At 41.2% G+C, this 27,155-nt stretch overlaps 2 protein-coding genes across 5 annotated transcripts in view; both read right to left on the reverse strand.

Moving 5' to 3' along the window:
* The window catches only part of MIEN1 (migration and invasion enhancer 1), a 443,636-nt gene that overhangs the window by 330,527 nt on the left and 85,954 nt on the right, over positions 1 to 27,155 (reverse strand). The window lies entirely within an intron of this gene.
* On the reverse strand, positions 90 to 27,148 carry PGAP3 (post-GPI attachment to proteins phospholipase 3). Of its 3 annotated transcripts, XM_081343354.1 has the most exons (8): positions 26,854 to 27,148; positions 11,145 to 11,242; positions 9,182 to 9,334; positions 7,227 to 7,289; positions 7,063 to 7,124; positions 5,386 to 5,522; positions 4,794 to 4,998; positions 90 to 821 (listed from the first exon to the last, which is right to left on the reverse strand). In XM_081343354.1, exons 1-8 carry the CDS (start codon positions 27,041 to 27,043, stop codon positions 758 to 760), a joined length of 972 nt encoding a protein of 323 aa, XP_081199480.1. In that variant the 5' UTR covers positions 27,044 to 27,148; the 3' UTR covers positions 90 to 757. The 3 variants fall into 3 exon arrangements, with proteins under 3 accessions (XP_081199480.1, XP_081199481.1, XP_081199482.1); XM_081343355.1 differs by lacking the exon at positions 9,182 to 9,334; XM_081343356.1 differs by lacking the exons at positions 90 to 821; positions 4,794 to 4,998 and adding an exon at positions 6,690 to 6,716 and having other exon boundaries at positions 5,401 to 5,522.

The following is a 27,155-nucleotide window of genomic DNA, read 5'->3' on the forward strand; positions in this document are numbered from 1 at the left end:
ATATACACACACACATACATACACACACACACACACACACACACACACACACACAAAGCCTTGGAGACAGAAGACAGTTGACCCCAGCACCGCATACGAATGATTTAAAAAAAAAGTCACTGCAATATAGAATATCCATTTTCTACTTTTCTTATGACTGACAAGAAAGTAGGGAGCATAGTGCTAAACTCCCAATGGCTTGCTGAAAAAAACAGGGAGCTTCTCAATGAAGCAGCATTATAAGACCACTTGAATGAAAATTTGGATTTCAAGTCAACGGCAGCATAAAGATGGATTGGGGTTTCCCAGACTTGCTGTGTTACCAGTTTCCCAAGCAGCTTGGAAAGTCCTTTCAATGCAGTCTATTGGACCAGCCCGAACCCACAGAACCACTTTCGTAAAAAAAATGAAAAAAGAAAGCAAGCAAAACAAATATAGCTCTCTTCAGAGAAAGGTAGGAAGAACTGGGGAAGGCAAATGAAAGGGCCCAAAATAGTCTGAGGGAGACAAGAGGCGCGTCTCAATACATTCGAGCAAAAAGAAGGCAATCAGGTTATCACACTATGGCAACAGAATTCTGAAAGGGAGGCTTTTGAGATGTAAAAACAGACGCAGAAGAGAGGAAATTGTCACCAATAGTCAGAGAAAAGTGGGCTTACGACATCAAACTCCTCAGATGCCAGAAACCAAAGCAAAAGGGGTGTCTTTTATAGATGGCAGCCCATGGCTTTTTCCAAGTTACCCTCTGCCACGGGTTTTAGTCTATTTTAAGAATCTTAGAGTTGGCCTTCAGGAGATAAAGACTGTCATCGACAAGGAAACTGTAAAGAGAAAAGAAGAAAGTTACTAGGATGAATGATCAGTAATGGATTAAGGCTAATTTTAAGTTCAGAACACAGAGGGACATAGTTTTCCAGGCCATGAGCTGCAATCACTGTTCAAAATCATGCCATGAGAGAGTAAAAAAATAAGCAGGGCCTAAATTAGGCTATGTAATAGTGATAATTACCACTACTGATATTTCTTATCTCAGGTGGCCTTTTCTGATAATGATCCTTCCTTGGTGATAGATCTTTATCTTTATTATCTTTATTAGACTTATATACCATCCTTCTCCCGTAGGACTCAGGGCGGTTCACAAGGTTTTTTAAAATGACAATACAACAATTACAAAAATTAAGAACAGTTAAAATAATTACATTTAAACCTTGAATAAATATAAAACCCCAATTAAAATCCAATTTAAAACCCCAATTAATACTCTCAGTCCAGGCCAGAAAGCTCAAAGAGCCAAGTCTTCAGGTCCTGGCGGAATGAGCGAAGGTCAGGGGCAGTCCTAAGCTCTACGGGCAGCTGGTTCCAAAGGGCAGGCGCACCCACAGAGAAGGCCCTCCCCCTGGGTGTTATCCGCCAGTAATCGTGGGAGCGCACAGGATGAAGGGAGCTTGATGCCGGCAGCAGGTGTTCCCTCAGATATCCGGACCCAAGCCATTTAGGGCTTCATAGGTCATCACCAGCACCTTGAATCTCACCCGGAGGGCAACTGGAAGCCAATGCGGAGCAGAGGTGTTACATGGGAGTATCGGGAAACCCCCATCACAACCTGCGCGGCTGCATTCTGCACCAGCTGAAGCCTCCGAGTGGTCCTCAAGGGCAGCCCCATGTAGAGAGTGTTGCAGTAGTCCAATCGGCAGGTCACGAGCGAATGAGTGACTGTGCGCAGGGCATCTCGGTCCAGGTAGGGCCGCAACTGGCGCACCAGGTGAACCTGGGCAAAGGCCTCCCTGGTCACGGCTCCTATATGGTCTTCAAAACTGAGCCGCGAATCCAAGAGGACGCCCAAGTTGCAAGCCCTATCGACGGGGGGTAACACCTCACCCCCCATCATTAAAGGTGGAATGGACTGGTTAGTCCGAGATGCCGATATGCACAGCCACTCAGTCTTGGCGGGATTGAGACGAAGCCTGTTTCTCCCCATCCAGACCCGGACCGCCTCCAGGCAACGGGACATCACGGCGAGGGCATCACTGGGTTGGTTCGGGGTGGAGAAAAAAAGTTGGGTATCATCAGCGTACTGATGATACCCCACCCCGAAACCATGAATGATCTTGCCCAGCGGCTTCATATAGATGTTGAACAGGAGGGGAGAGAGAACCAACCCCTGAGGAACTCCACAAACGAGAGGCCTCGGGGCGGACCTCTGCCCTCCCGTCAACACCGACTGCGAACGGCCCAGGAGATAGGAGAACCACTGCAGAACAGTGCCTCCCACTCCCAACCCCCTGAGACGCCACAGTAGGATACCATGGTCGATGGTATCAAAAGCCGCTGAGAGATCTAATAGAACTAGGACAGAGGAACAACCCCTGTCCTGAGCCCGCCAGAGATCATTCACCAGCATGACCAATGCCGTCTCCATGCTGTACCCGGGCCTGAAACCTAATTGGTACGGGTCCAGATAATCAGTTTCCTCAAGGAACAGAGGAAGCTGATGCGCCACCACACTCTCAACAACCTTCGCCAAAAAGCGAAGGTTGGAGACCAGACGATAGTTGTTTAAAATCGCTGGGTCCAAGGCAGGCTTCTTGAGAAGGGGCCTCACCACTGCCTCCTTCAAAGCGGTGGGGAAGACACCCTCACTCAAAGAGGCAGATATTACTGCCTGGAACCAGCTCCGTGTTTCCTCCTGAGCCGCATAAATCAGCCAGGAGGGACACAGGTCCAATAAACAGGTGGTGGAGCTCAGCCTCCCCATAATCCTGTCCACATCATCAGGGGAAACAGGATCGAACTCAGTCCAGATAACATGCTCAAGACCGTCCGATTCCTCCACATAAGACTCTGCCCAGTTAGAGTCCAAACCGGCCCGGATCTGAGCGATTTTGTCCGTCAGATAGTGACTAAACCCCTCGGCCCACCCCTGCAAGGGCTCCTCCCTCACCTCCTGATTAAGGAGGGAGCGAGTCAACCTAAACAGGGCGGCCGGGCGATTATCTGCAGACGCAATGAGGGCAGCGAAGTAATTAGCCTTCGCCATCCTCATCGCTGCAAGATAAGACCTTATAAAGGTTCTTAAATGCAATCGGTCAGATAAATTCACTGAACCAATTAAATGTGGAGATCTCTCTATTTCAAACTTTTAGGCCACTGAAATCAAAGCTATTCTCAGCAGTCTAGACAGTATGTATATACATGTAGTCCTTGTTTTACGAATACAGTTGGGATCAGAACCTTCACTGCTAAGCAATATGGTTATTAAGTGAGTCATATCAGATGTTACGACTGTTTTTGCACTAAGCAAATCACCATGTTCATTAAGCAAATTTGGCTTCGCCATTGACTTTGCTTCTAGAAGACCCTGGAAAGATCACAAGTAGCCATCAAATGACCCCAGGATTCTGCAACCATTGTAAATACAAGCAGGTTGTCAAATACACAAATTGTGATTACGTGGCTGTGAGGCTGCCGCAACAGTCGTAAGTGCGAGAACTGGTCATAAGTGACTTTTCTCAGAACCGTCATAACTTTGAACGATCATTAAACAAATGGGTTGTAAGTTGAGGACTACCTGCATAAGCAATAATTCCTAATCAGGTCAAAATCAATCGCAATGATCATGTAAAACCCTCCACAAAAACATTACTCACCTCCAGAATTTAAAAACAAAAGAAGAAAAAGGCAGAAAGCAGCAAGAAAACAAGATAGAAACAAACAGAAACTTTTTAAAAAGGCACTTTGAAATAATTCTTTTTTTTTCATGTTTTCCAAAAAGTCAGTAAGAAAGGAACCAGCTTGATCCACACTGGGATGCCATTCCCAAACTCTGGTGCTACTGCACAAAGGCAGCCCCTTCTAGCTTCGGCCTCCTAAATCTCTAAAGCATGTAGAATTAGGAGTACTTTCTCCCTAGACCTTCTAATACAGGGGTGTCAAACTCAATTTCATTGAGGGCCGCATCAGCATTGCGGTTGCCGTCAAGGGGCCGGGTGGGTGTGGCCAGGGTGGGCGTGGCCTACTGGGTGGGTGAGGCTAGAGTGCGTATGGCCTACTGGGTGGGCGTGGCCAGCTCTACATCATTCGCATTAAGGGTGCCTATGGGGGCCTGGGCAGGAGTGGGACAGATCTGAGGGTCTCTGGCAGGAGGAGAGTCTCTGGGCCAGGGCCAAGGCAGTGGGGGCCGTTCCCTCACTGTTTCCAGGATGGCTTCGCAGGCCACATGAAACCACTTGCGGGCCGGATCCAGCCCCCGGGCCTTGTGTTTGACATGTCTGTTCTAATAGATTGAGCAAATAGTGGCTAAGGCAGGTGATCCTATATATATTCAGGTGTTCCCCAAACCAATCAGTAATGCACAACTGGCATACTGGCTAAAGCTGAGTATATGTCCCTCTGGCCACTGCACCCTCAGGCTGATATCTCCTTTCCACTATCTCAGAGTGGAAAGGAGATATCAAGGAATAAAACCTAACCCTCTAGACCATTAAATGGCTGCTGAGATGGGTGGTATTAAAAACAAGTTCAGGACATTCTCCCCATTCAGCCAAGAAACAGGTCACCCAAGAGAGACCAATATTGTCTCTGTTCCATATTGGACTTGAAAAATGTCTGAAAAAGTCTAAACAATTCACTATGTTTAGAGTGCTGTCAAGCTGGTCAGCCACCATTACCTTAATCGCCTGATCCCCAAACGTTGGGTCATTCTCATATTTTGCAAACATACTTTCAGAGGTCCACCAGCAGAAACACACCCAGAAAAAAAAGTATGAAGGAAGATGCATGCAAAATAGGCTGACCTGTAGAAAAGGATATTGACAGGGATGGTGCTGATATGCCAGATGGCATGGGCATCAAAGACCCAAAACAGGGGTGGGAAATCCAGGAGTTCCAGGAGAGCCAAAGCCTGTAGAAGCAGGACAACTACCACACACTTCCAGACATAGGGCAGGCGTTGCTGGTTCTGCATACACCAACCCAGCCACCAGAAGAGATTGAGAAGGCCTGCAAAGAACAGAACAACACTTCACGCTAATATCACTTTTACTACTCATTAATCACAGCAGAAAGAAGCAGCTTTTTGCTTCAGATACTGGAGTTTCCAGTACTAGCAGAACCCTGATTGCATTGCTCCTCCCTCAGCACTAAATGCTGAGAACATCCAAAGTATGCATCCCATTTGTCCACACCAGAAAGAGACAGAGAGGAGTTTAAAAAAAAAAAGAAAAGAAACAGGAAAAAAAGAGAACAGGATTCTTTGGGGAAAGACAAACAGGAGAGGAAAAAAGTCTCATAAGGCAGTAAGAATGTTCAACATTTAGAAAAGAAACACTGAAATTAGCTAAAGCTATTTTACAGATAAAATAAAAATACTGATTCCTTGGGTCTCACCAATTGCCACATTGGCAGCCATATTGTAACCATAATCAAAGTGCACAAGGGTCAAATAGGAAACATGGCAGGCCAGGAAAAGTAGCAGGAAACCCCCAAAGGCAGTGGCAAAAGCCGGACGTTTCAGCCCTAAAGTTCTGCAAGTAAAACACACATGAAGTTGAAGATAGAAAAAGAGACATTTTTTTCTCAGTAAATACAGATTATTTACAGCCACAAAAGAAAATTCCACATTAATTCAAGTAAGAAACTGTATTCTAGCCTTTGACAACTTTCCATCCCCAAAATGCCACCATCCCCCTTTTTTCCTTCAGGAAAGGGGGACAATTTTTCTTCCTAACTAATCCTTAAAAGTTGGAGATTTGGGGGTAGCTATTTAGGGAAGCCTTTTGGAAAATTGACATAGGGAGTTATTGTGGAGATCAGAAATTGTCATCGATGTAACCCTATGTTTTTTAGGAAAGCCACTGTCTACTCCAGCAAGGCTTGGTGCAGATTTATTAAGAAGATAACTATCCAGTTAGGGATTTCTATATTTTGTTAGTTACTCCTCAAATACTGGCTTGATTAATGTTCTTAGACTGAAGGAAAACAAGCCACTCAGTCTGGACTGGAATAGGAAACAAGCTGCAATAAACAAACTATGACTAAAACAAGGTAAAGGTTCCCCCGCACATGCGTGCTAGTGGTTTCCGACTCTAGGGGCCGGTGCTCATCTCCGTTTCAAAGCCGAACAGCCAGAGCTTGTCTGAGGACGTCTCCATGGTCATGTGGCTGGCATGACTAGACGCCAAAGGCGCACAGAACGCTGTTATCTTCCCACCGTAGTGGTCCCTATTTTTCTACTTGCATTTTTACGTGCTTTCGAACTGCTACGTTGGCAGAAGCTGGGACGAGTAACAGGCGCTCACTCTGCTATGCGGCACTCGGGATTCGACCCGCCAAACTGCCGACCTTCTCATTGATAAGCTCAGCATCCTAACCCACTGAGCTACCACGTCCCTTACAAATTATGACTAGAGGTTGCTTATTGATTGCATATAAATATATGGGCTTTCATTAAAAAATATTTATTATCATGTCTCATTATTTCCTACAGATAGCATGTATATAGCATACTGTATTGTTAAGAGGCTGTCTTGAACAGATAAATTACATTTTTCCTTCTCTAAATTCTTTTCTTTTACCAAACTGACCCCCTTCAAATACTTTGGAACTTCCTCTTCCAAGAACTCTAGTCAACACAGACAGAGACTGCTAGGAGTATATGATTAAGAATATGGGGAGACGTGCTCCCAACATACCAAAAGGGCATCAACTTTGGAAGGATGCTGTAGAGAACAGAAGGGAAATTCAGGATTGGACATAACAAAATATATGACCTACACCAGTTGAACTAATTTTTACATTAATTTTACTAATTAATCAAATTAATTTTTGCATTAATTTTGCTAATTACTGCTAAGCTTGTAAGCCGCCCTGAGTCTTCGGAGAAGGGCGGGATATAAATGGAATTAAAATAAAATAAATAAAAAATAAATAATTAATCAAATTATTACTTTCCATGTAATAAGACATCTTAAAATGACAGAGAGATTTTAATCAAATAACTGTAATGAAAATGATGACAAAACCACTGAAAGATTAGGTAAACTTTGGTCTTGTGTAGCAACTTACCTGACACAACACAAGTACACAGAGTAAAGGATGACTGCTGATGCACAGAAATAGTCCATTTTCTATGAGGAGAGAAACTGAATTAGAGATGTGGGCCAGATCTTGTCCAATGTATATGCCATCTGAAAAACACCTCCATGATATCACAATAAAAAAAAGCTCACCTCAGTTAGATTTGTTTCTCGGGTGTGAAAAATCATGGACCAGAACCAGGCATTTAAAGACACCTGAAGGAAAAGTGCAAGAAAGAATTAGTCTGAGCGTACCACCTTCTACAACAAGATTCAGTCAAACCCGCAGTTGAGTACCACCTTCTACGACAAGATTCAGTCAAACCCGCAGTTGAGACACAGAGGAAATGTATGAAATAGCCCGCTCTTTTAAGTACCTATGTGACTATCAAATGGTATTTGATTGTATCAGTGGTGTCCAACCTTGGCAACTTCATGGCTTGTGAACTTCATCTCCCAGAATTCCCCCACCAGCATTGAAGTCCACAAGTCTTAAAGTTGCCAAGGTTGGACACTCCTGGATTACATCAACAATAATAATAATAAACCTTTATTGTCAAAGTACAACATGTGTACATTGAGATTAGCTGAGCCTCCCCCTGTGCTCTCTCCCCCCAACACACAGTGACAACAAACCCTCCATCCCACCACACTATGTGAACCAACTACACCACACACCGGCCTCCCAAGTCAATTCTGCATAAGATTATGTCCCATTTAAAAGCCTAACAGCCCACGGATAAAAGCTATTTTTCAGCCTGTTGGTACGGCTGGCTATATTCCTATATCTCCTACCGGATGGTAGGAGAGTAAAGAGATACCTGAATTGATGGGAAAAAATGAAGACAACTCGGAAGGAAACCTGATCCTCAAAACTCTATTTCTTCCTTGCCCACCCACTAATGTTTGGAAAGAAGTTTAAAAAACTGAATGTCTTCTTGTCCATTTTTTTTTCCTATTTAGCTTGTTCATGCTCTCTGAATCTCAGCTTCTCATACACAATTAAATGAAAATAAAACTGTGTGTCAAATATACTGAATGAAAATAGATATAACTAATTTGAAATGGGGCACAAAGGGAGTCTCTAAAGGCCAAAGAATGTCCACTCTTGTCCTGAGATCTCTTAGATCGCTGGGACTATGATGTCTCAAACCTCTGAAGAACTTGGAACAGTATTTAGGGAAAAAAGGCTGAGGATTGTTTACTCTATGTGATAAACCTAAAAAAAAATCCCATATGCTTTCTTTCACTCATCACTCTGATTGGTCTAGCATGAATATTGTCTAAAATATTATCATTTTAAACTATGGATAAAATGCCTTGATTTTGTCCCTCATAGTAGACATCCTCTTTCTTATTTCCTTCAGATGGCATTTCTGAAAATAATTTCCTTTCTTTTAGCTTGTCTGAAAACTGTAAGAAGCCTCCTTTTGCAAATTGCATGCATCATGCTACTCCACAAGCACGACCACCATAATCTGTGAGATCAATATCCCACCTTTTCTCCAGGAAGTAAAAGAGCTTCCACGGGGTTCTTCTTTGTTTTATTCCCACCCAAAAAAAATTGTGAGAAAGCTTGGAATGGGATTGTGCGAATGGCAAAAAATTGCCCCATGCATCAGGATGGATTTGAACCCGGATCTTTCCAGTTATGGCATATTGTTATGTTCAAGTGTATTATGGTCATCCTTTCCAACAACTTGACCTCTGTACACACTGTCTCTCAGTAGGCGCAACCCTAAAAGTTTTCCAAATTTCTACCCAAACCTTTTGTGATAAAAAGAAAAAAGTGTGTTGGAAAATAGCACATTTAATTTTAATTACATTGAAATTGAGCCAAATCATATTAAATGTGGATTTTTTTCTGGTTTCATGCCTTAATTTTTGGAGTATCCTCTTATAGACTCAACAATGGCCATGTGCAACCATTAGCTCAGAATGCTAAACTATATTTACAGATCATGATGGCTGGACTCAGCCAAATTTTAACTCAAACAAGTCACAAGATGGTTTAGGATGTTATGTGAGCCCAGATTTCTTGTATAATAATTTTCTTTCACCTGGTAAAGAAGATAAGATAGCTGGGATTCTTGTTAAAAATGACTTACCCAAGAAAAGGCGATGCAGGTATGGTACATAGGAGAAGAACGGGGAACAGTGGCTTTATATCTGTTCAGCATCACCAAATTGGCAAGCCCATTAAGGAATGAAGCAAAGGCAGAAGCAGGCTCCTGAAAAAACAGGAAACGAGAAAAGGGCCACTATGGGGGAGGCAGGGAGAGGAAAAAGGAGAAGATGATAAAGAATGTTATCAAATGGAAATGAGATTATCTGCACATTTTCCTATGACTGCTTAAACCAAATCCTAAAGTAGGTGGAGAAGAGAAACTGCAGTTCAGGGTTTTTTTTCCAAATGCCCCAGAAATAACTGACATCATCTGCTTTTTTTCTTTTGACCAAAGACTACTTCATTTGAAATTGCATAGCTAATTTCTGAAATAAGTAAATACTTAGGTATGGGTGCTGACTTCAAGAGAAGTGAGCTGTGTTTATCTCTTGTTCACCTATTACATTCCCAATCTAGAGCAAACAATTGGGTAAATAACAGAAACTTCCCTTGAAATGCAGTTTCAGGCAGCGGTTTGGGAAGAGAGAAAAAAAATCTCATTCTTGTTAACCTGATAAGAGTAAATGAAAGATCTTCAAAATTTAAAATTGTAAGACGAATTAATTGTAAGAGGAAATAACTGTAAGAGGAAGTAGCTGCAAGAAGAAATAGCTTAAAGGTAAAACAAAACAAACAGAAAAACAGGAAAGACAAAACTAAAAAGGAACTGAATAATAGTAATTCTAAAGCTAACTGAATAACAAGAAAGAACCTATTGTTCTAAGAATCCATAAAATAATTAAGAGCTCGGAAAACAAGTTAAAAGAGCATGCTCAATAGACTATTGAATATTATCTGACACATCTTGCATATATTGTCTGCTCATTTAAATGCACATGCAATGTATGATTTAGTATGTTTGGGGAAGGTAGCAGGAAACATGTAGAAGACAGGTGGAGAGAATGTAACCTCATAGTACCTCAGCCAATGGGGAACGAGGAGGGATGGGCGGTCGGAGTCGGGAATGTATAAAGATGTTGATTTGAGATGATGAACTTTGGAGAGAACCAAGCTTTGATATCTTCTCCCCACTTATTGCCTCTGGTTGCAAAGGAAAGTGCCCAGGAGCACATAACAACCCCAATGATCTGAAAATTGCTCTTTAGGCTGACGTGTATTCTGTGCACATTGTGATTGCCAAGAAATAGTTGCAATTAAAGGTAAAGGTAAAGGTTCCCCCGCACATGCGTGCTAGTCATTTCCAACTCTAGGGGCCAGTGCTCATCTCCGTTTCAAAGCCGAAGAGCCAGCGCTTGTCCGAGGACGTCTCCGTGGTCATGTGGCCGGCATGACTAGACGCCAAAGGTGCACGGAACGCTGTTACCTTCCCACCGTAGTGGTCCCTATTTTTCTACTTGCATTTTATACAATAAATAATAAATAAATAAAAACAAAATAAATAAATTTTTACGTGCTTTCAAACTGCTAGGTTGGCAGAAGCTGGGACGAGTAACAGGCGCTCACTCTGTTACGCGGCACTCGGGATTCGACCCGCCACACTGCCGACCTTCTGATCGACAAGCTCAGCGTCCTAACCCACTGAGCCACCACGTCCCTTTTAGTTGCAATTACTTCACCAATTTATCCTTTCTTCTGGTGCTTAAAGACCAGAAATATGTAAAGGGCTGATACAGACTACAGAAAAAAATTGGCAGAGTCTCACCTTTTTGCTTGCTCTAGTTTCTCTTACTAGTGTATCAGAAGGAAATATTTCCCTGCTGTCTGGCATATACTGATTTTGCTTGCTAAAAGCCTCAGAGTCAAGGCCTGGATCTAGTAAAGGCTCTACTGAAAAAAGGCCTGCTGCCAGTCCAGATAATACTCAGATAATACTGAGTTAAATGAGCAAAGAGTCGAGTCAACCTGTACAGGTGAGCTAATCTGGCTTCATAAACAAGACTTACCTTTCCATGAAACTGAGGCACTTTGGATCCCTCCTGGAGATAACGTCCCACAGTCAGCCACATACATTCATATTTGCAATCATCTCTGCAAGTCCACCCTAGAATATAAAAGAGTGTAAACCTAGTAAAATTAGGATATGTGATATATTTTGGTAATACTTTATAACAATGTATTACTGCAATTTATTCCAAAGTAATGTGACAGAAATTAAGATATTCAGATTTGCATAGCATATTTTAGTTCATTAAAAACAATCATTTTTAACGTATGGTGACTTGTCTCGTTCTGATTTTATATTGCTCTTCCCAGGTTTCTGTGGCTGAAAACAACATGTCTCCATGTTTCTTGCTTTTGTTTTTAAGATTCCACCACGCATTTCCAAAATGGTCTTACATTTTTGACAATAGAAACTAAAATCCAAACACCATTTTAGGATCATGATCATCATGATATCCAGTATGGATTTCTTAGAAATGAATGCTTATTCAGAAATTGAGTCTGATATTGGGATATCTAATATTTGAGAAAAGGCAATATTTTATTAATTGATTAATTTTACAACCAAAAATATAAAACAAATATATAATATTTGACCAGGGGGGCCTTCGCACAGGTTCGCCTAGTGCACCAGTTGCGCCCCTTTTTGGACCAAGATGCCCTATGCACGGTTACCCACACCCTTGTCACTTCTCGCCTGGATTACTGCAATGCTCTTTACATGGGGCTGCCCTTGAAGAGCACCCGGAGGCTTCAACTGGTGCAAAATGCGGCCGCACGGGTGCTTATGGGAGTATCTCGGTACTCCCATGTTACACCACTCCTGCGCGAGCTGCATTGGCTTCCGGTTACCCTCCGAGTGCGATTCAAGGTGCTGGTAATAACCTTTAAAGCCCTACATGGCTTAGGCCCGGGGTACTTGCGAGACCACCTGCTGCCATTGTCAACCTCCCATCGCCCGGTTCGCTCCCACAGAGTCGGCCTCCTCAGGGTGCTGTCGGCCAGGCAATGCCAGCTGGCGACCCCCAGGGGGAGAGCCTTCTCTGTGGGCATGCCAACCCTCTGGAACGAACTACCCCCAGAGCTGCAGATGGCCCCCGACCTTCGGTCCTTCCGCTATGACCTGAAGACCTGGTTGTTCCAACAAGCGGTCCTGGACTGACTACGTTTTTAATTAGGCTTTTTACTGGGTTAAATTGTCTTGTATTTATTGCATCTATTGTTTAATTCTTTTTTAAATTTTTTACTTTATGTTTTTTAATTTTTATGGTTGTGAGCCGCCCTGAATCCTTAGGGAGAAGGGCGGCATATAAATTTAATCAAATCAAATCAAATCAAATATAGGATATAAGTCAAGATAAAATAGGAAAGTAAGGGAATAAAATATCTATGTGTTAAATACAAAGAATCAATATTCAGGTAAATACATCACCTTTACAGGATACCCCAATCTGTTTGAAATAACTGTTTTCTTCAGTCAACTGCCTTAGCTATAAGCTTTAGAAGCTCAGTTCATTAGAACCCAGGAGGAAATAGGGCAATCTGCGACTCAGATCCCAGTAGACTCTTCCTTCAGGTAGGGATGTTAAGTATCTAAGCCTAAGAGGGGCATAGAGTTGACAATCAAACAAAACATGAGCAATATCTTCAATGGCTGGGGTACCACATATACATGTCCTTTCATGTTATGGCAGGTGGTGGAAGTGCCCCTCTTGGGCCATGGAATCCAACAACTCAAATCTGGCTCTAGAAAACTGGGTCAAACTCATTGACAGGTATTTTTCAAACTGAAAAATAGTCGTTTTTAGCTAACCAACTTAAAGATCTATTTGTTTCCAATAACTCCCTGTCATTTTGAGTGCTGATATCTAGGACTCTCTTTAAAAATTCCCCTTGCTTGGATGGTAGTGGAGAATAAAGAAAAGGGGGTAAGTAATTTTTTGTGGAAAATACTTATATTTTGTACTCTCTGTACTCTAATGCTTTTTGGTGTGCGCACAATAGCACTGGGAAATAAAAACAACCAAATCTGGATGCCAAGATCCAGTTCACCACAAAATGATTGCAAAGAGTTAAGCAGATTTTTGTGGTCCATGTCTGGCAAACATTGTCCAGGGATTTTGAGCAGGGTGCCATTAGTATGTTGATTATATCCTGGTCTATTTCTCTTTAACATCAGGTATTGATGGGGGATCTCAAATGTTTCAGGCAAACATTTGAGATCCCCCATCAATACCTGATGTTAAAGAGAAATAGACCAGGATATAATCAACATACTAATAGCACCCTGCTCAAAATCCCTGGACAATGTTTGCCAGACATGGATTTTTGTGGTCCATGTCTGGCAAACATTGTCCAGGGATTTTAAGCAGGGTGCCATTAGTATGTTGATTATATCCTGGTCTATTTCTCTTTAACATCAGGTATTGATGGGGGATCTCAAATGTTTGCCTGAAATCAATAATAAACTAGATGAGGAACAATACATTAAAAATGAATCTAGACCAGATGAAGATGTTCATTGTGAAGATCACAATTTGAGAACTAGTAGTTCTCCTTGTCCTGAATAGGGGTGCATTTTCCCAAAAGGAGCCAATACAGCTGGGGAATATTTGGGCATCTGAGCCTCTCTTTAACTTCAGGCAATATTTAGCCACTTTCTCTGATAGGCCTACTGCTGGGGTAGGCAACCTCGGCTCTTTTATGACTCATGGACTTCAACTCCCAGAATTCCTGAGTCAGCTGACTCAGGAATTCTGGGAGTTGAAGTCCATGAGTCATAAAAGAGCCGAGGTTGCCTACCCCTGGTCTAGACCATCAAATCATTGAAATATAGCATTATTTATGTGAAAAAATAATCAGATCCTGCACCAGTATATGCCCTCAATTTACAGCTGGTCACCGTGTGATCTACAGTTTGACGCAGGACCGCAGTCACACTGAGGGAAGTATGCTCTACCTCATTTATACTTGTTGTTGTTGTTAGTTGCGAAGTCGTGTCCGACCCATCGCGACCCTATGGACAATGTTCCTCCAGGCCTTCCTGTCCTCTACCATCTTCTGGAGTCCAGTTAAGCTCACGCCTACTGCTTCAGTGACTCCATCCAGCCACCTCATTCTCTGTCGTCCCCTTCTTCTATTGCCCTCAATCTTTCCCAGCATTAGGGACTTCTGGTGGCGGCAGAGCGCCGGAGACAGCCTTTTCGGGCTGCCCGCGGCTCAGCTGTGTAGATTTCACCTGAAACAGCACCGATCAGCTGTTCGGGTGAATTTGAAGCCCCCTCCTCGGGAGAAGAGGAGGGGGTGAGGCCCCAGGTAGGGGTCGAGTTCTCCGGGGCCGCCTGAGTTCAAAACTTGGGCGGCTGAAGGATCGAACTCCCCCGTAGCCTGGGTTGCTCCCAGCTGGTCAGCGTCTCTGCTCCGGATTTCTTGGAGCAGAGCCAGGCGTTTACGACCACCCCTGCCAGAAGGAAAGACCCTGGAATAAAAGGAGCAGGCAGAGCGGTACAAGAGGAAAAGGAGAAGAGGATCTTTATTTTTACTCTCGAGCTTAATGGACTTTTTAAACTTAAAGTGAAACTGCGTCACAAGTGAAAGTAAAAGATGGCGGCTAAACCTCCCTCAAAAACCCTTCGGAGTGCTGGAACTTCTCCGGTGCAACAGACACCGTTGCAAGCCTTGCTTCCTCCTGCTGCATTGACATCGAAGGATTTAGAAGATGCCCTTGAAAAACATGCCCAAGTAATTTTAGTAACATTGGGTGATAAACTGGCAAAAATGGAGGAGAGAATAGAAGAGAGGATGGAAGAGAAATTTAGTGCGATGAGGGTAGACATTTTGTCTACAGTGGAAAGTGTGGCTGAATGTGTGCAAAGTTTGGAAGAAAAGGTGGAAGATTTGACTCAAAAAAATGCTGTACTAGAAGTAAAGGTATTGGAGAATGAAGACTTAAGAGACAAAATGGACAGAGAGTTAAGTCTTGTTCAGTTTCATCAGATGCAGTATGCTGTTAGAATCAGAGGCTTAAAAGAAAATATTAAAGAAGATTTAAAGCAGCTGATTTCTGAAGCCCTGGAAGCAGTATTGGGTCAGCCAGCATCTGAAATAAAGGGATGTATGGATAAAGCTTTTTGTGTTAACTCATGGATTGCCAGACAGAGGAAGTTACCTAGAGATGTCGTGGTTTACTTTACAAAGAGAGAAATCAGAGATGAAGTTATCCAAGCTGCCTACGATACTAAAGTGGTGGTTGCTGACCAAGAAGTTTTGGTCTTAAAGGAAATTCCTCCAAAGATTTTAAGGAGAAGAAAGGACTTTGCATTTCTCGTGCAGGAACTTAAGCAACGTGATATAAGGTTCAGATGGGAGATTCCAGCTGGGCTGGTGGCGATGTATGAAGGTAAAAGATACCGTCTGGCTACTGTGGCACAGGCGCGTGATTTCTATAATAATGTCTTAAAAGCAACCCCACTATCACTTTTGGAAGCGGCAAAGGGACCTGGTGAAGAAAAACCTCAGGAGGCTGAAGATGGTCTGACAGAGGAGGATGGTGCTGGAAGGGATCAAACTACAACTTTGTTGGCTGATGCTGGAGAGCTAAGGGTGACGCGTGCTGCTTTAAAAAGAGCAAAACAAATAAAAGAACAAGACCACCAGAAGTTTATGGAACTTTCAAAGCGTACTTACAGCGAGGCAGTGGGAGGAGCGCGGCCCAAAGAAGATAGGGCCATTGGAGAGGTGCTCCAAAAGCTTCGGGGGGACAAGAATGGCGACTAAATTCTTAACTTGGAATGTTAATGGACTAAATTCGCCTCAGAAGAGGAAGAAAGTCTTTCAATATTTAAAACAATTTAAGACTGATGTTATATGTTTGCAAGAAACGCATATTAGGGCTATGGACCAAAAGTTTTTACTGAATTCAAGATTGGGTACGCAATTTGTTGCCTCTGCAATGAATAAGAAAAACGGAGTGGTTGTTTATGTTAAAAATGCTATAACAGCGGACTTAATTGAAGCAGATAAGCATGGAAGATACGTAATGATAGATTTGTTGTTAGAAGGTAAAAAAACGCTTTTAGTTGGACTGTATGCTCCTAATCAACAAGAATAACAGGCTGATTTTTTTAGCTCACTTCATACAAAGCTTACTCAGTTGGATTACAAATCGTTTATTTTTATGGGGGATTGGAATGGCGTTTTGGACGTACAGATGGATAAAGCTGGTTTTTTTAAGCGTATTCCGTGCCATGCCAGACTGCCTAAGTCTTTTTTTGAAATGAAGGATGATTTGGAATTGCGAGACATTTGGCGTGACACACACCCGCATGAAAAGGATTATACCTTTTTTTCTGATAGACATCAATCTTTTTCTAGGATTGACTTCATTTTGCTGACTAATGACTTTTTTTCTAGGATTAAGAAGGTAAAGATCTGTGCAAGAGCTATTTCTGACCATAGTCCAGTATGGTTAGAGATCAATAAGGACAATAGAGATAGGCGCTCGTGGCGCGTAAATGAGAACTTGTTTAGAAACCAGAAAAATGTGGAAGAATGTAAACAACGGATGAAGGATTTTTTTGAAATTAATATGAATAAGGATACGTCTATGGACATGGTTTGGGATGCTAGCAAGGCATATATGAGAGGGGTGCTGATATATATGAATAATAAATGCAGACGTACTTTGGAAGCTAGAAGGAAAGAATTGGAGAATGAAATTAAGGAAAAAGAGAAGGCCTTGACTTTGAATCCAGTGGATGTGAAGACTAAGGAGGCTATCAAGCTATTAAGAGGGCAATTTGATAAATTAATGGCTGATCAAGTGGCAACCAACTTGAGGTTTGCCAGGCATAATACTTTCTGCAATGCTAATAAGCCAGGTAGATGGCTAGCTTATAGACTAAGGAAAAAGCAGAGGGCTTCTAACATAGACAAAATTGAACATAAGGGGAAGGTAGTGTTTCAACAGGACTTTATTAAGGAAGCCTTTGTGGATTTTTATTCTAAATTATATGCTAAGGAGAAGATTAATGAAAAAGATATTGATGAGTATTTGGAGAATGCTAGCATCCCGGTTCTCACGCAAGTACAAAAAGAGGAGATTAATCAATTGATTACAGAAGAAGAAATATTTACAGCAATTAAGGAGTTGAAGGTTGACAAAGCGCCAGGTACAGATGGTCTGACTGCGGCCTACTACAAAAATTTACAATTAGAGATGGTTAAACCGTTAAAGGAATTGTTCCAGACAATCCAGAGAGGGGGAAAGGTGCCTCCATCTTGGAGAACTGCTTTTATCTCTTTGATTCCGAAGGAAGACCAAGATGCTATTCAAGTAAAAAACTATAGACCGATATCACTATTAAATACAGAGTATAAGATATTTGCTAAGGTGTTGGCTAATAGATTGATGAGGGTTCTGCAACGGGTGATTCATGGGGATCAAACTGGGTTTATTAGTGGTAGGCAAATGAAAAATAACGTGAGGCATATAGTTGATGTGTTGGAATTTTTGGAAAGGAACAACCAGATCCCTGCGGCGCTAATTTTTTTAGATGCTGAAAAAGCTTTTGATCAATTGAATTGGCAATTTTTGATGAAAGTTTTAGATAAAATGAATTTTGGGGATAAATTTTTGCAACCAATTAGGGCATTATATCAAAAACAAACTGCCCGAATAATAGTTAACAACAGCTTGACTGAAGCTTGTAGTATTGAGAAGGGTACAAGGCAAGGGTGCCCGCTATCGCCTTTGTTATTTGTGTTAACATTGGAGATATTATTGGTAAAAATACGAAATTCGGAAAGAATTAAGGGTATATGGATTAGAGATCAGGATTATAGATTGAGAGCGTTTGCAGATGATCTGGTTGTTACAGTGACCCAGCCTGAGAGCTCTGTTGTGGACCTGATGGAGATAATAATGCAATATGGGAAGGTTTCCGGATTTAAAGTTAATGTACAAAAAACTAAAATTTTGGCCAAAAACATGACAGCATCGCAAAAGGCCCTTCTAGAAGGGTTAACTGGATTTGAGATTGTCAAAAGGGTCAAATATTTGGGGGTGCTTTTGTCGCCCTCTAATACAAAATTATATAAAAATAATTATGAAAAATTATGGGGAAAAATTCAAAAAGAAATGGAGAGTTGGGAAAAATTGCAATTGTCTTTACTGGGAAGAATTGCAGCAGTGAAAATGAACGTCCTGCCTAAATTCTTGTTTTTATTTCAAATGATACCGATTCTTAAGAAAGATTCTAATTTGGAGGAATGGCAGAGAGGTATCAATAAATTTGTTTGGGCAGGGAAAAGACCACGAGTCAAACTTAAGATTATGCAGGATATTCGTGAAAGAGGTGGTCTTAAAATGCCTAATTTTAAATTATATTATGAAGCTGCTGCGTTAGTAGGTATAAGTGATTGGATCAATTTGACACAAGAGAGATTATTAAATCTTGAGGGCCACGACTTGTTGTTTGGTTGGCATGCATATTTGTTGTATGATAAGAAGGTAGATAATGTGTTTAGAGTGCATATTTTAAGACAGGCATTGCTGAGAGTTTGGAAGAAGTACAGACATAAACTAGACTGCAAGATACCATTGTGGGCAATTCCAAAACACGCAATAGAAAATATACATGCTGGTTTCAAACATGATGTGACTACGTACAAGGAGATTCTAAACTTGGAAAGAAATATCTGGTGTTTGAAACCATATAGTGTCTTGCGAGATGAGAAGATTGTTCAGAATTGGTTTCAATATACTCAGCTACGGGCCAGGTGGAAAGAAGATTAGAAAAATGGTTTTACAATGACTGATGAAAATCTGATAAAGCAAATCAGAAATCAGGGTCCAGCACATATTAAACGGATATATCTTGCATTGATAGAGATTGATTCAGAAACAGAGCTTGTTAAGGATTGTATGATAAAATGGGCCCAAAATATTCAAGAAGTGATTACAATAGACACGTGGGAAAAGATTTGGGTGAGGAATGTAAAATTTACACAAGCTCAAAATCTAAGAGAGAACTTTTATAAAATGTTTTATAGATGGCATTTAGATCCTAAAAAGCTTGCAAGTATGTATCCGAATTATCAACCAAAATGTTGGAGGTGTGGTGATGAAGATGCAACATATTTTCATGTATGGTGGACTTGTAAAAAGGTTAAGGCCTTTTGGATAAAAATTTGGTGGAATATGCAGAAGATTTTCAAGCAAAGGATAAAGTTCTGTCCGCAACTCTTCTTGCTGGGAATAATTACAGATGCTACGGTTGTGGACACTAAGTTGATGTTGAATTTAATCACGGCAGCAAGACTTTTAATAGGTCAGTATTGGAAGAAAGAGGAACTGCCGACTATAGAAGAATGGACTTTAAAGGTTTCCGACCTGGCAGAGATGGCAAAGATCTCGGCTTATTTGAAGGATCACTCGCAAGAACGTTATATTATGGAATGGAGAAAATGGGTTGAGTACATCCAGAACAAATACAGGGTTAAGAAGTTTCATGTAGCATTTGAATAAGTCTTCCTTCGCTTTCTCTTTCTTTATTTCCTTTTTTTCCTTTCTTTTTCCTTTTCTATATATATTTAATATTATTAAGATTTGTATTATCCTGTATAAGCTAGAGAGTGATGGATTTTAGAGTTTATGGTTGTTAGCATATGTTTGTTTATGATTGTTTTTCTTTTCTATACCTTGTATTTAGCTCTGGGAAGTCGGGGGGGGGGAGGGGGGGAGGGGGAGGGAGGGAGGGAGAGGGGAGGGGGAGGGGGGGATTGTTAAAGATAAACTGTATGTTAAAACTTTTCAATAAAAAAAAAATCTTTCCCAGCATTAGGCTCTTCTCCAGTGAGTCCTTCCTCCTCATTAGGTGGCCAAAGTATTTGAGTTTTAGCTTCAGGATCTGGCCTTCTAAAGAGCAGTCAGGGTTGATCTCCTCTAGGACTGACCGGTTTGATCGCCTTGCAGTCCAAGGGACTCGCAGGAGTCTTCTCCAGCACCAGAGTTCAAAGGCCTCAATTCTTTGGCGCTCAGCCTTTCTTATGGTCCAACTTTCACTGCCATACATTGCAACTGGGAAGACCATAGCCTTGACTATACGCACTTTTGTTGACAGGGTGATGTCTCTGCTTTTTAGTGTGCTGTCTAGATTTGCCATGGCTTTCCTCCCTAGGAGCAAGCGTCTTTTAATTTCTTGACTACAGTTCCCATCTGCAGTGATCTTGGAGCCCAGGAAAATAAAATCTGTCACTACCTCCATTTCTTCCCCATCTATTTGCCAGGAATTAAGAGGGCCGGATGCCATGATCTTAGTTTTCTTAATGTTTAGTTTCAACCCAACTTTTGCACTCTCCTTCTTCACTCGCAACAAGAGACTCTTCAGTTCCTCTTCACTTTCTGCCATTAGAGTGGTATCATCTGCATATCTTAGGTTGTTGATATTTCTTCCAGCAATCTTAATTCCAACTTTTGATTCATCTAGCCCTGCCTTTCTCATGATGTGCTCTGCATATAAGTTAAATAGGCAAGGCGACAGTATACAGCCTTGCCGGACTCCTTTCCCAATTTTGAACCAATCAGTGGTTCCGTGTCCAGTTCTCACTGTTGCTTCTTGGCCCGCATATAGGTTTCTCAAGAGACAAATAAGATGTTCTGGTACTCCCATCTCTTTAAGAACTTGCCACAGTTTGTTATGATCCACACAATCAAAGGCTTTAGCATAGTCAATGAAGCAGAAGTAGATGTTTTTCTGGAACTTTCTAGCTTTTTCCATGATCCAGCGTATGTTGGCAATTTGATCTCTAGTTCCTCTGCCTCTTCGAAATCCTGCCTGTACTTCTGGTAGTTCTCGATCCACATACTGCTGGAGTCTAGCTTGTAGGATTTTAAGCATAACTTTACTAGCATGAGAAATGAGTGCAATGGTGCGATAGTTTGAACATTCTTTGGCACTGCCTTTCTTTGGAATTGGAATGTAAACTGATCTTTTCCAATCCTGTGGCCACTGTTGAGTTTTCCAAATTTGCTGGCAAATTGAGTGTAGCACTTTTACTGCATCGTCTTTTAAGATTTTGAATAGCTCAGCTGGAATACTGTCACCTCCACTAGCTTTGTTGTTGCTCAGCTTTTCTAAGGCCCACTTCACTTCACATTCTAGGATGTCTGGCTCGAGGTCAGTGACCACCTCATTGTGATTATCAGGGACGTTAAGCTCATTCTTGTATAGTTCTTCTGTGTAATTTTGCCATCTCTTCTTAATCTCTTCTGCCTCTGTTAGGTCCCTGCCATTTTGGTCCTTTATCATGCCCATTTTTGCATTGAACGTTCCCTTCATCTCTCCAATTTTCTTGAAAAGATCTCTGCTCCTCCCTATTCTATTGTTTTCTTCTATTTCTTTGCACTGTTCATTTAAGAAGTCATTCTTATCTCTTCTAGCTATTCTCTGGAATTCTGCATTCAATTGGACGTATCTTTCTTTTTCTCCCTTGCCTTTTGCTTCCCTCCTTTCCTCAGCTATTTGCAAAGCTTCCTCAGACAGCCATTTTGCTTTCTTGCATTTCTTTTTCTTTGGGATGGTTTTGGTTGCTACCTCTTGTACAATGTTGCGAACCTCTGTCCATAGTTCTTCAGGCACCCTGTCTATCAGATCTAATTCCTTAAATCTATTTGTCACCTCTACTGTATATTCAACAGGGATATGATTTAATTCATACCTGACTGGCCTAGTGCTTTTCCCTACTTTCTTCAGTTTAAGCTTAAACTTTGCAACAAGAAGCTCATGGTCTGAGCCACAGTCAGCTCCTGGTCTTGTTTTTATTGACTGTATAGAGCTTCTCCATCTTTGGCTGCAGAGTACATAGTCAATCTGATTTCTGTGTTGACCGTCTGGTGATGTCCATGTGTAGAGCCGTCTCTTGGGTTGTTGGAAAAGGGTATTTGCTATGACCATCGTATTCTCTTGACAAAATTCTATCAGCCTGTGCCCTGCTTCATTTTGTACTCCAAGGCCAAACTTGCCTGTTATTCCGGTTATCTTTTGGCTTCCTACTTTAGCATTCCAATCCCCCATGATGATAAGGACATCATTTTTTGGTGTTAGTTCTATAAGGTGCTGTAGGGCTTCATAGAACCGGTCAATTTCATCCTCTTCAGCACCGGTGGTTGGGGCATAGACTTGGACTACTGTGATATTGAATGGTTTGCCTTGGATTCGAACTGAGATCATTCTGTCATTTTGAGGATTGTATCCCAGTATTGCTTTTCCTACTCTTTTATTGACTATGAAGGCTACTCCATTTCTTCTGAGGGTTTCTTGCCCGCAGTAGTATACCTGATGGTCATCTGAATTAAATTCACCCATTCCTGTCCATTTTAGTTCGCTGATACCTAAGATGTCAATGTTCAGTCTTGTCATCTCTTGTTTGACCACGTCCAGCTTTCCTTGATTCATGGATCTTACATTCCAGGTTCCTATGGAGAAAAAATCTTTACAGCATCGGACTTTCCTTTCACTACCAGACATATCCACAGCTGAGCGTCCTTTCGGCTTTGGCCCAGTCGCTTCATTCTTTCTGGCGCTACTAGTACTAGCCCTCTGCTCTTCCCCAGTAGCATATTGGACGCCTTCCGACCTGAGGGGCTCATCTTCCAGCGTCATATCGTTTTGCCTTTTGGTACTGTCCATAGGGTTTTCATGGCAAAGATACTGGAGTGGGTTGCCATTTCCTTCTCCAGTGGATCACGTTTTGTCAGAACTCTCGGCTATGACCTGTCCGTCTTGGGTGGCCCTGCACGGCATAGCTCATAGCTTCATTGAATTACGCAAGCCCCTTCGCCACGACAAGGCAGTAATCCATGAAGGGGCATTTATACTTATATTCAAGTTATTCATTTTTGGTGTGGTAGTTCAAAACCTCACTCTTTCCCAAAAGAAAAAAAAAGTCTTCTAAAAACTGTGGCAGCTACAAAACAGACTTATAGCAAGTGTAGATGAGCTTCCTCAGATTATCACTGTGTCTTGTGTGTATGCATTATAAAGAAAGATGGGATCCCTTAAGTAGATCTTTAAAAGGTCTACACATCACTTTATATTTCATCCTGAGACATACTTGTTTTCAGCTCTGCTATGTTGAAGTCTCTTTGAGATCTTCCACAGATCAATTCACTGTTTATACAGATTGAAGTTTTTCGGCTTGGCACAAAGGCAGCTCCATGTATACAACCAGTTATAGGAGTAAAGTTGGCAATTACCAATTACCAGGATATGCACCACTATTTCAAAATCATTTTCTTCCAAGAAGGAATGCAGTAGGCCAGGGGTAGGCAACCTCGGCTCTTTTATGACTCATGGACAGCATAGCTGACTCAGGAATTCTGGGAGTTGAAGTCCATGAGTCATAAAAGAGCCGAGGTTGCCTACCCCTGGCCTAGTTAGATTTCCAAGTCACACAGATCCATCTTAATTACTGTTGTGATTCTCTGATGAATGTGGGTTGATTTCTCCAAACATAGCTAGGTTTTGTTTTGCTTTAAATAAAATAGCCATCCTTCAACCATCTCAGCCTTATCATTATTAAGTTTTACAATTACTTTTATTTACCGCCTCAGAATTTGTTTTTAATTTTGAACTGGTCCATGACTGTAACAGAGTTTATTATTACTATGTCACAGCAGCCCTGAGAAGTAGATTAAAGCTGAAAATTATTCTGTTTCATAATAAATCAGGATTTGGAACTTGATCTTCCCAGTTCCAGTACAGCATTCTAAATATTACAATACATTTACTTGGGACAATGGTTTGTTTTTTTAGAACTGAAATTGCTGAGTACATATTTACAGGATCCAGTTGTATGTAAACCTTTTCTACTACGCACAAAGAACTGATTAAAGAACTGTGATTTCTTTCACGTAACACTATAACCTCAAATGAACTTAATGGCTGATGAAGGGCTAAACTGCATAGACAGGATTTTACAATGAGATATTTTACTACAGTAGTATAATCCATAAAGAAATCTGGGAGAAATAAATTCAATCAGAAAAAAGCTGGGAAGCATGTCTACTCAGATAAGCTTTAAAAACATTAAAGCAGGATTATAATACTAACCCAAAGTGTACTTAAACAATGGCTTATTATATTCCCCAAATAGCTGGTTTGGCTCAACACATTGCACCATAAACTAAATATACTCTCTATGCTCATGTATCACACTCAGCTACAGAATGAAAAGTAAGATCTTCAGGGTGAATCTGACTCCCAGGAATAGAGAAATTAAATACACAGGGAAACATTTTATCAGCAACATAGAAGTACCGTAGTTTGCAATTGTATTCTTTGGGGATATTTTTCGGACACCCCAGTTTAGTCTACAGCTATGTTATTCAATGGAAGTCTCCCACTCTAGTACTAGTAGTCTTCAACTTACAACTGTTTGTTTAAAGACCATTCAAAGTTGCAATAGCATTGGGAAAAGTGACTTATGACTGGTCCTGGCACTTATGACCATTGCAGCATCCCCAGTTACGTGATCAAAATTTCAGCCCCTTTCAACTAGCAAGTATTTACACAGCATCCTGGAGTCATCTGATCATCATTTGTGACCTTTCCAGCCAGCTTTCAAAAAGCAAATCTATGGGGGAAGTTAGATTTACTTAATGATCATGTGATTCACTTAACAATTGCAAGTGATTTGTTTAATAACCATGGCAAAAAAGGTTTTAAAATCAGGTGCACTAATTTTAACAACTGCAGTGCTTAGCAATGGAAATTCTGGTGCCAAATGTGGTCATAAATTGAAGATTACCTGTATTTCCTGTTTGGCAGTTGTTCTGCTCCTTCTGACACATTTTGATAAAATTGTTGTCAGTAATACTACTTTGAGTTCTTATAAGCTCTACTTATGCTTTCTTTCACCAACAGATGAGGCAGCTAAATGATAGCAGCCTCTTTTTTTAATTGATTTTGCCAAGCATCATTTTTATTAATTCTTATTTTTTTCATTATATATCCAAAATAGTTAAACTTTAGCTTCATTATTAGAATCTCCAAGGAATAGTTTGATTTTACTTCATCTATGGTACAGCATATTAACAACAATATTCTCAAGCACCACAATTCAAAAACATCATTTTTTAAATTGTTTGACTTGTTTAATAATCCAACTGTAGACATGTTTCAACTGGGATAACCATGGCTTTGAAAACCACATATGTTTGTGGTTGGTGTGATGTCCCACATTTCAATATTTTGCCTAGATATGTCATAGACCTTCTTCCACGTAGATATTTCTTTGTTACATGATTACAATACCTGCTAAGCTTCAAGCCTAGGAAGATAAAGTATGTTATTACAGTACCTCAGCTTCTTCTCTTCCTATTTGCATTGGGATGGTACTGACAAACTTTTAGTCTCTTTAATACCAAATTGCAGACCAATTTTTGCATTTTCTTCTTCAAGAAGAGATTCCTTAAAGCTTATTTCCAGCCATCAAAATGGTATTGACATCAATGTACCTGAGCTGACTAATTCTTCTAGTAATTTTAATTCAGATTATATATGTTCTTATCAAACATTACTCACAATATATTCTGCATATATTAAATAAATATGGCAAAAGAATATAGTGACAACACATACTATTCTTAATTTTGAAGCATTTAATTACTCCGTACTCCATTCTAACAAATGGACTGCTACATCAATATTTTTAAGGGTTGTCCATAATTTGTTATAGAATAACTTTATTGTCATTTTAAATGTACACTAATCAGCATACATTAAAATGAAATTTTACAGCTCTCAAAGGGTCACCACTTCCAATATACACTACATAAATATGACCAACAAAATTGCATATAGCCACATATATTCTATGACATAGAGAAACAAGTCTAGTTCAGATGTATACATGTACATGGTGAGAAAAACATGTTGTGTTGTGGTCTACATAAGCCCAATTCAGTTTATCTTCACAACCCTGAAAAGCTAGTCAGGTGTTGCCATTGTTAGCATCCCACACAAATTGGTCAATCATATTTTTACCAACCATTGTGAATTTAACATAGTTTTCTTATTTGAAGGTTAATCAACTTGAAAGTTATGAATTATTCAACCACCTAAAAATATATCAACTTCCATTTCTTTGAAATTTCATTAGATCCTTATTTATTCTTCCAGGCAAGGAAATAAGAGAGAGATCTGCAAGAGTTCTCCTCTGCACATATTATCACAGTTTGAAGATCTAATTGAATAGATGTGACACCAGGATACATAGTGGTGTGCACACAGTGTGCGAGATCCACTGACTTATAAAGTAACTAGGTAAGGTGGATTCCTACAACAAACACTAGATTAAATATGATAGCCTGATTCCTGCCTCACTGAATCCCATGAATACTGGCTGCTTCTAGAGACTGTTCCTGTCAGTGTGAGAACATGGCCCATAGACAGTCAGATACTCTCTTCTCCAACATTACTACGGCGACCCAAGGAAGAAGTGACAGCGGGAAAGCATCCAAACAGTCTCGACAAGATCAAACTGGCAATACCACCAAAGGAACAACCTGTCTGAGAAGCACTGGGCGGAACCCTTACAGATGGGCGGGGCTACGCAAAATAGGCATTCCGTAAGAAACCCGCGCTTGATCCCCGGTGTGGGCGTGGCCCTGCCTTGGCGTAGGTGAATCTCCGCGGGGCTGTTCCGTACCTGTGAGGCTCATGTAGAGTGGCTGGCGGGAGCGGAAGTGCCGCAGCCCGGCCTCAGAGCAGTTGCGCCTCTCGCAGTTAGCCACGCAATCACGGTAGACGGGCTCTCGGTCCCCCCGTGAGCCTTGGGAGGGGACTGGACCCATTCCCGCCGCTCCCAGGAGAAAGAGCAGCACGGTCCGAGCCGCCATCCCGCCTCTGGGGAGCTCTGAAGCTCCACTTCTGGGTTGCGTCGGAAATAATTGTTATCTTCGCAAGCGAGGGAAACCACAAAGTTGTGGAAACCCTAGCTGCATTCTCAAA

Source organism: Vipera berus (genome assembly GCF_964194415.1).
Source record: "Vipera berus genome assembly, chromosome: Z".
Taxonomy (NCBI): Eukaryota; Metazoa; Chordata; class Lepidosauria; order Squamata; family Viperidae; genus Vipera; species Vipera berus.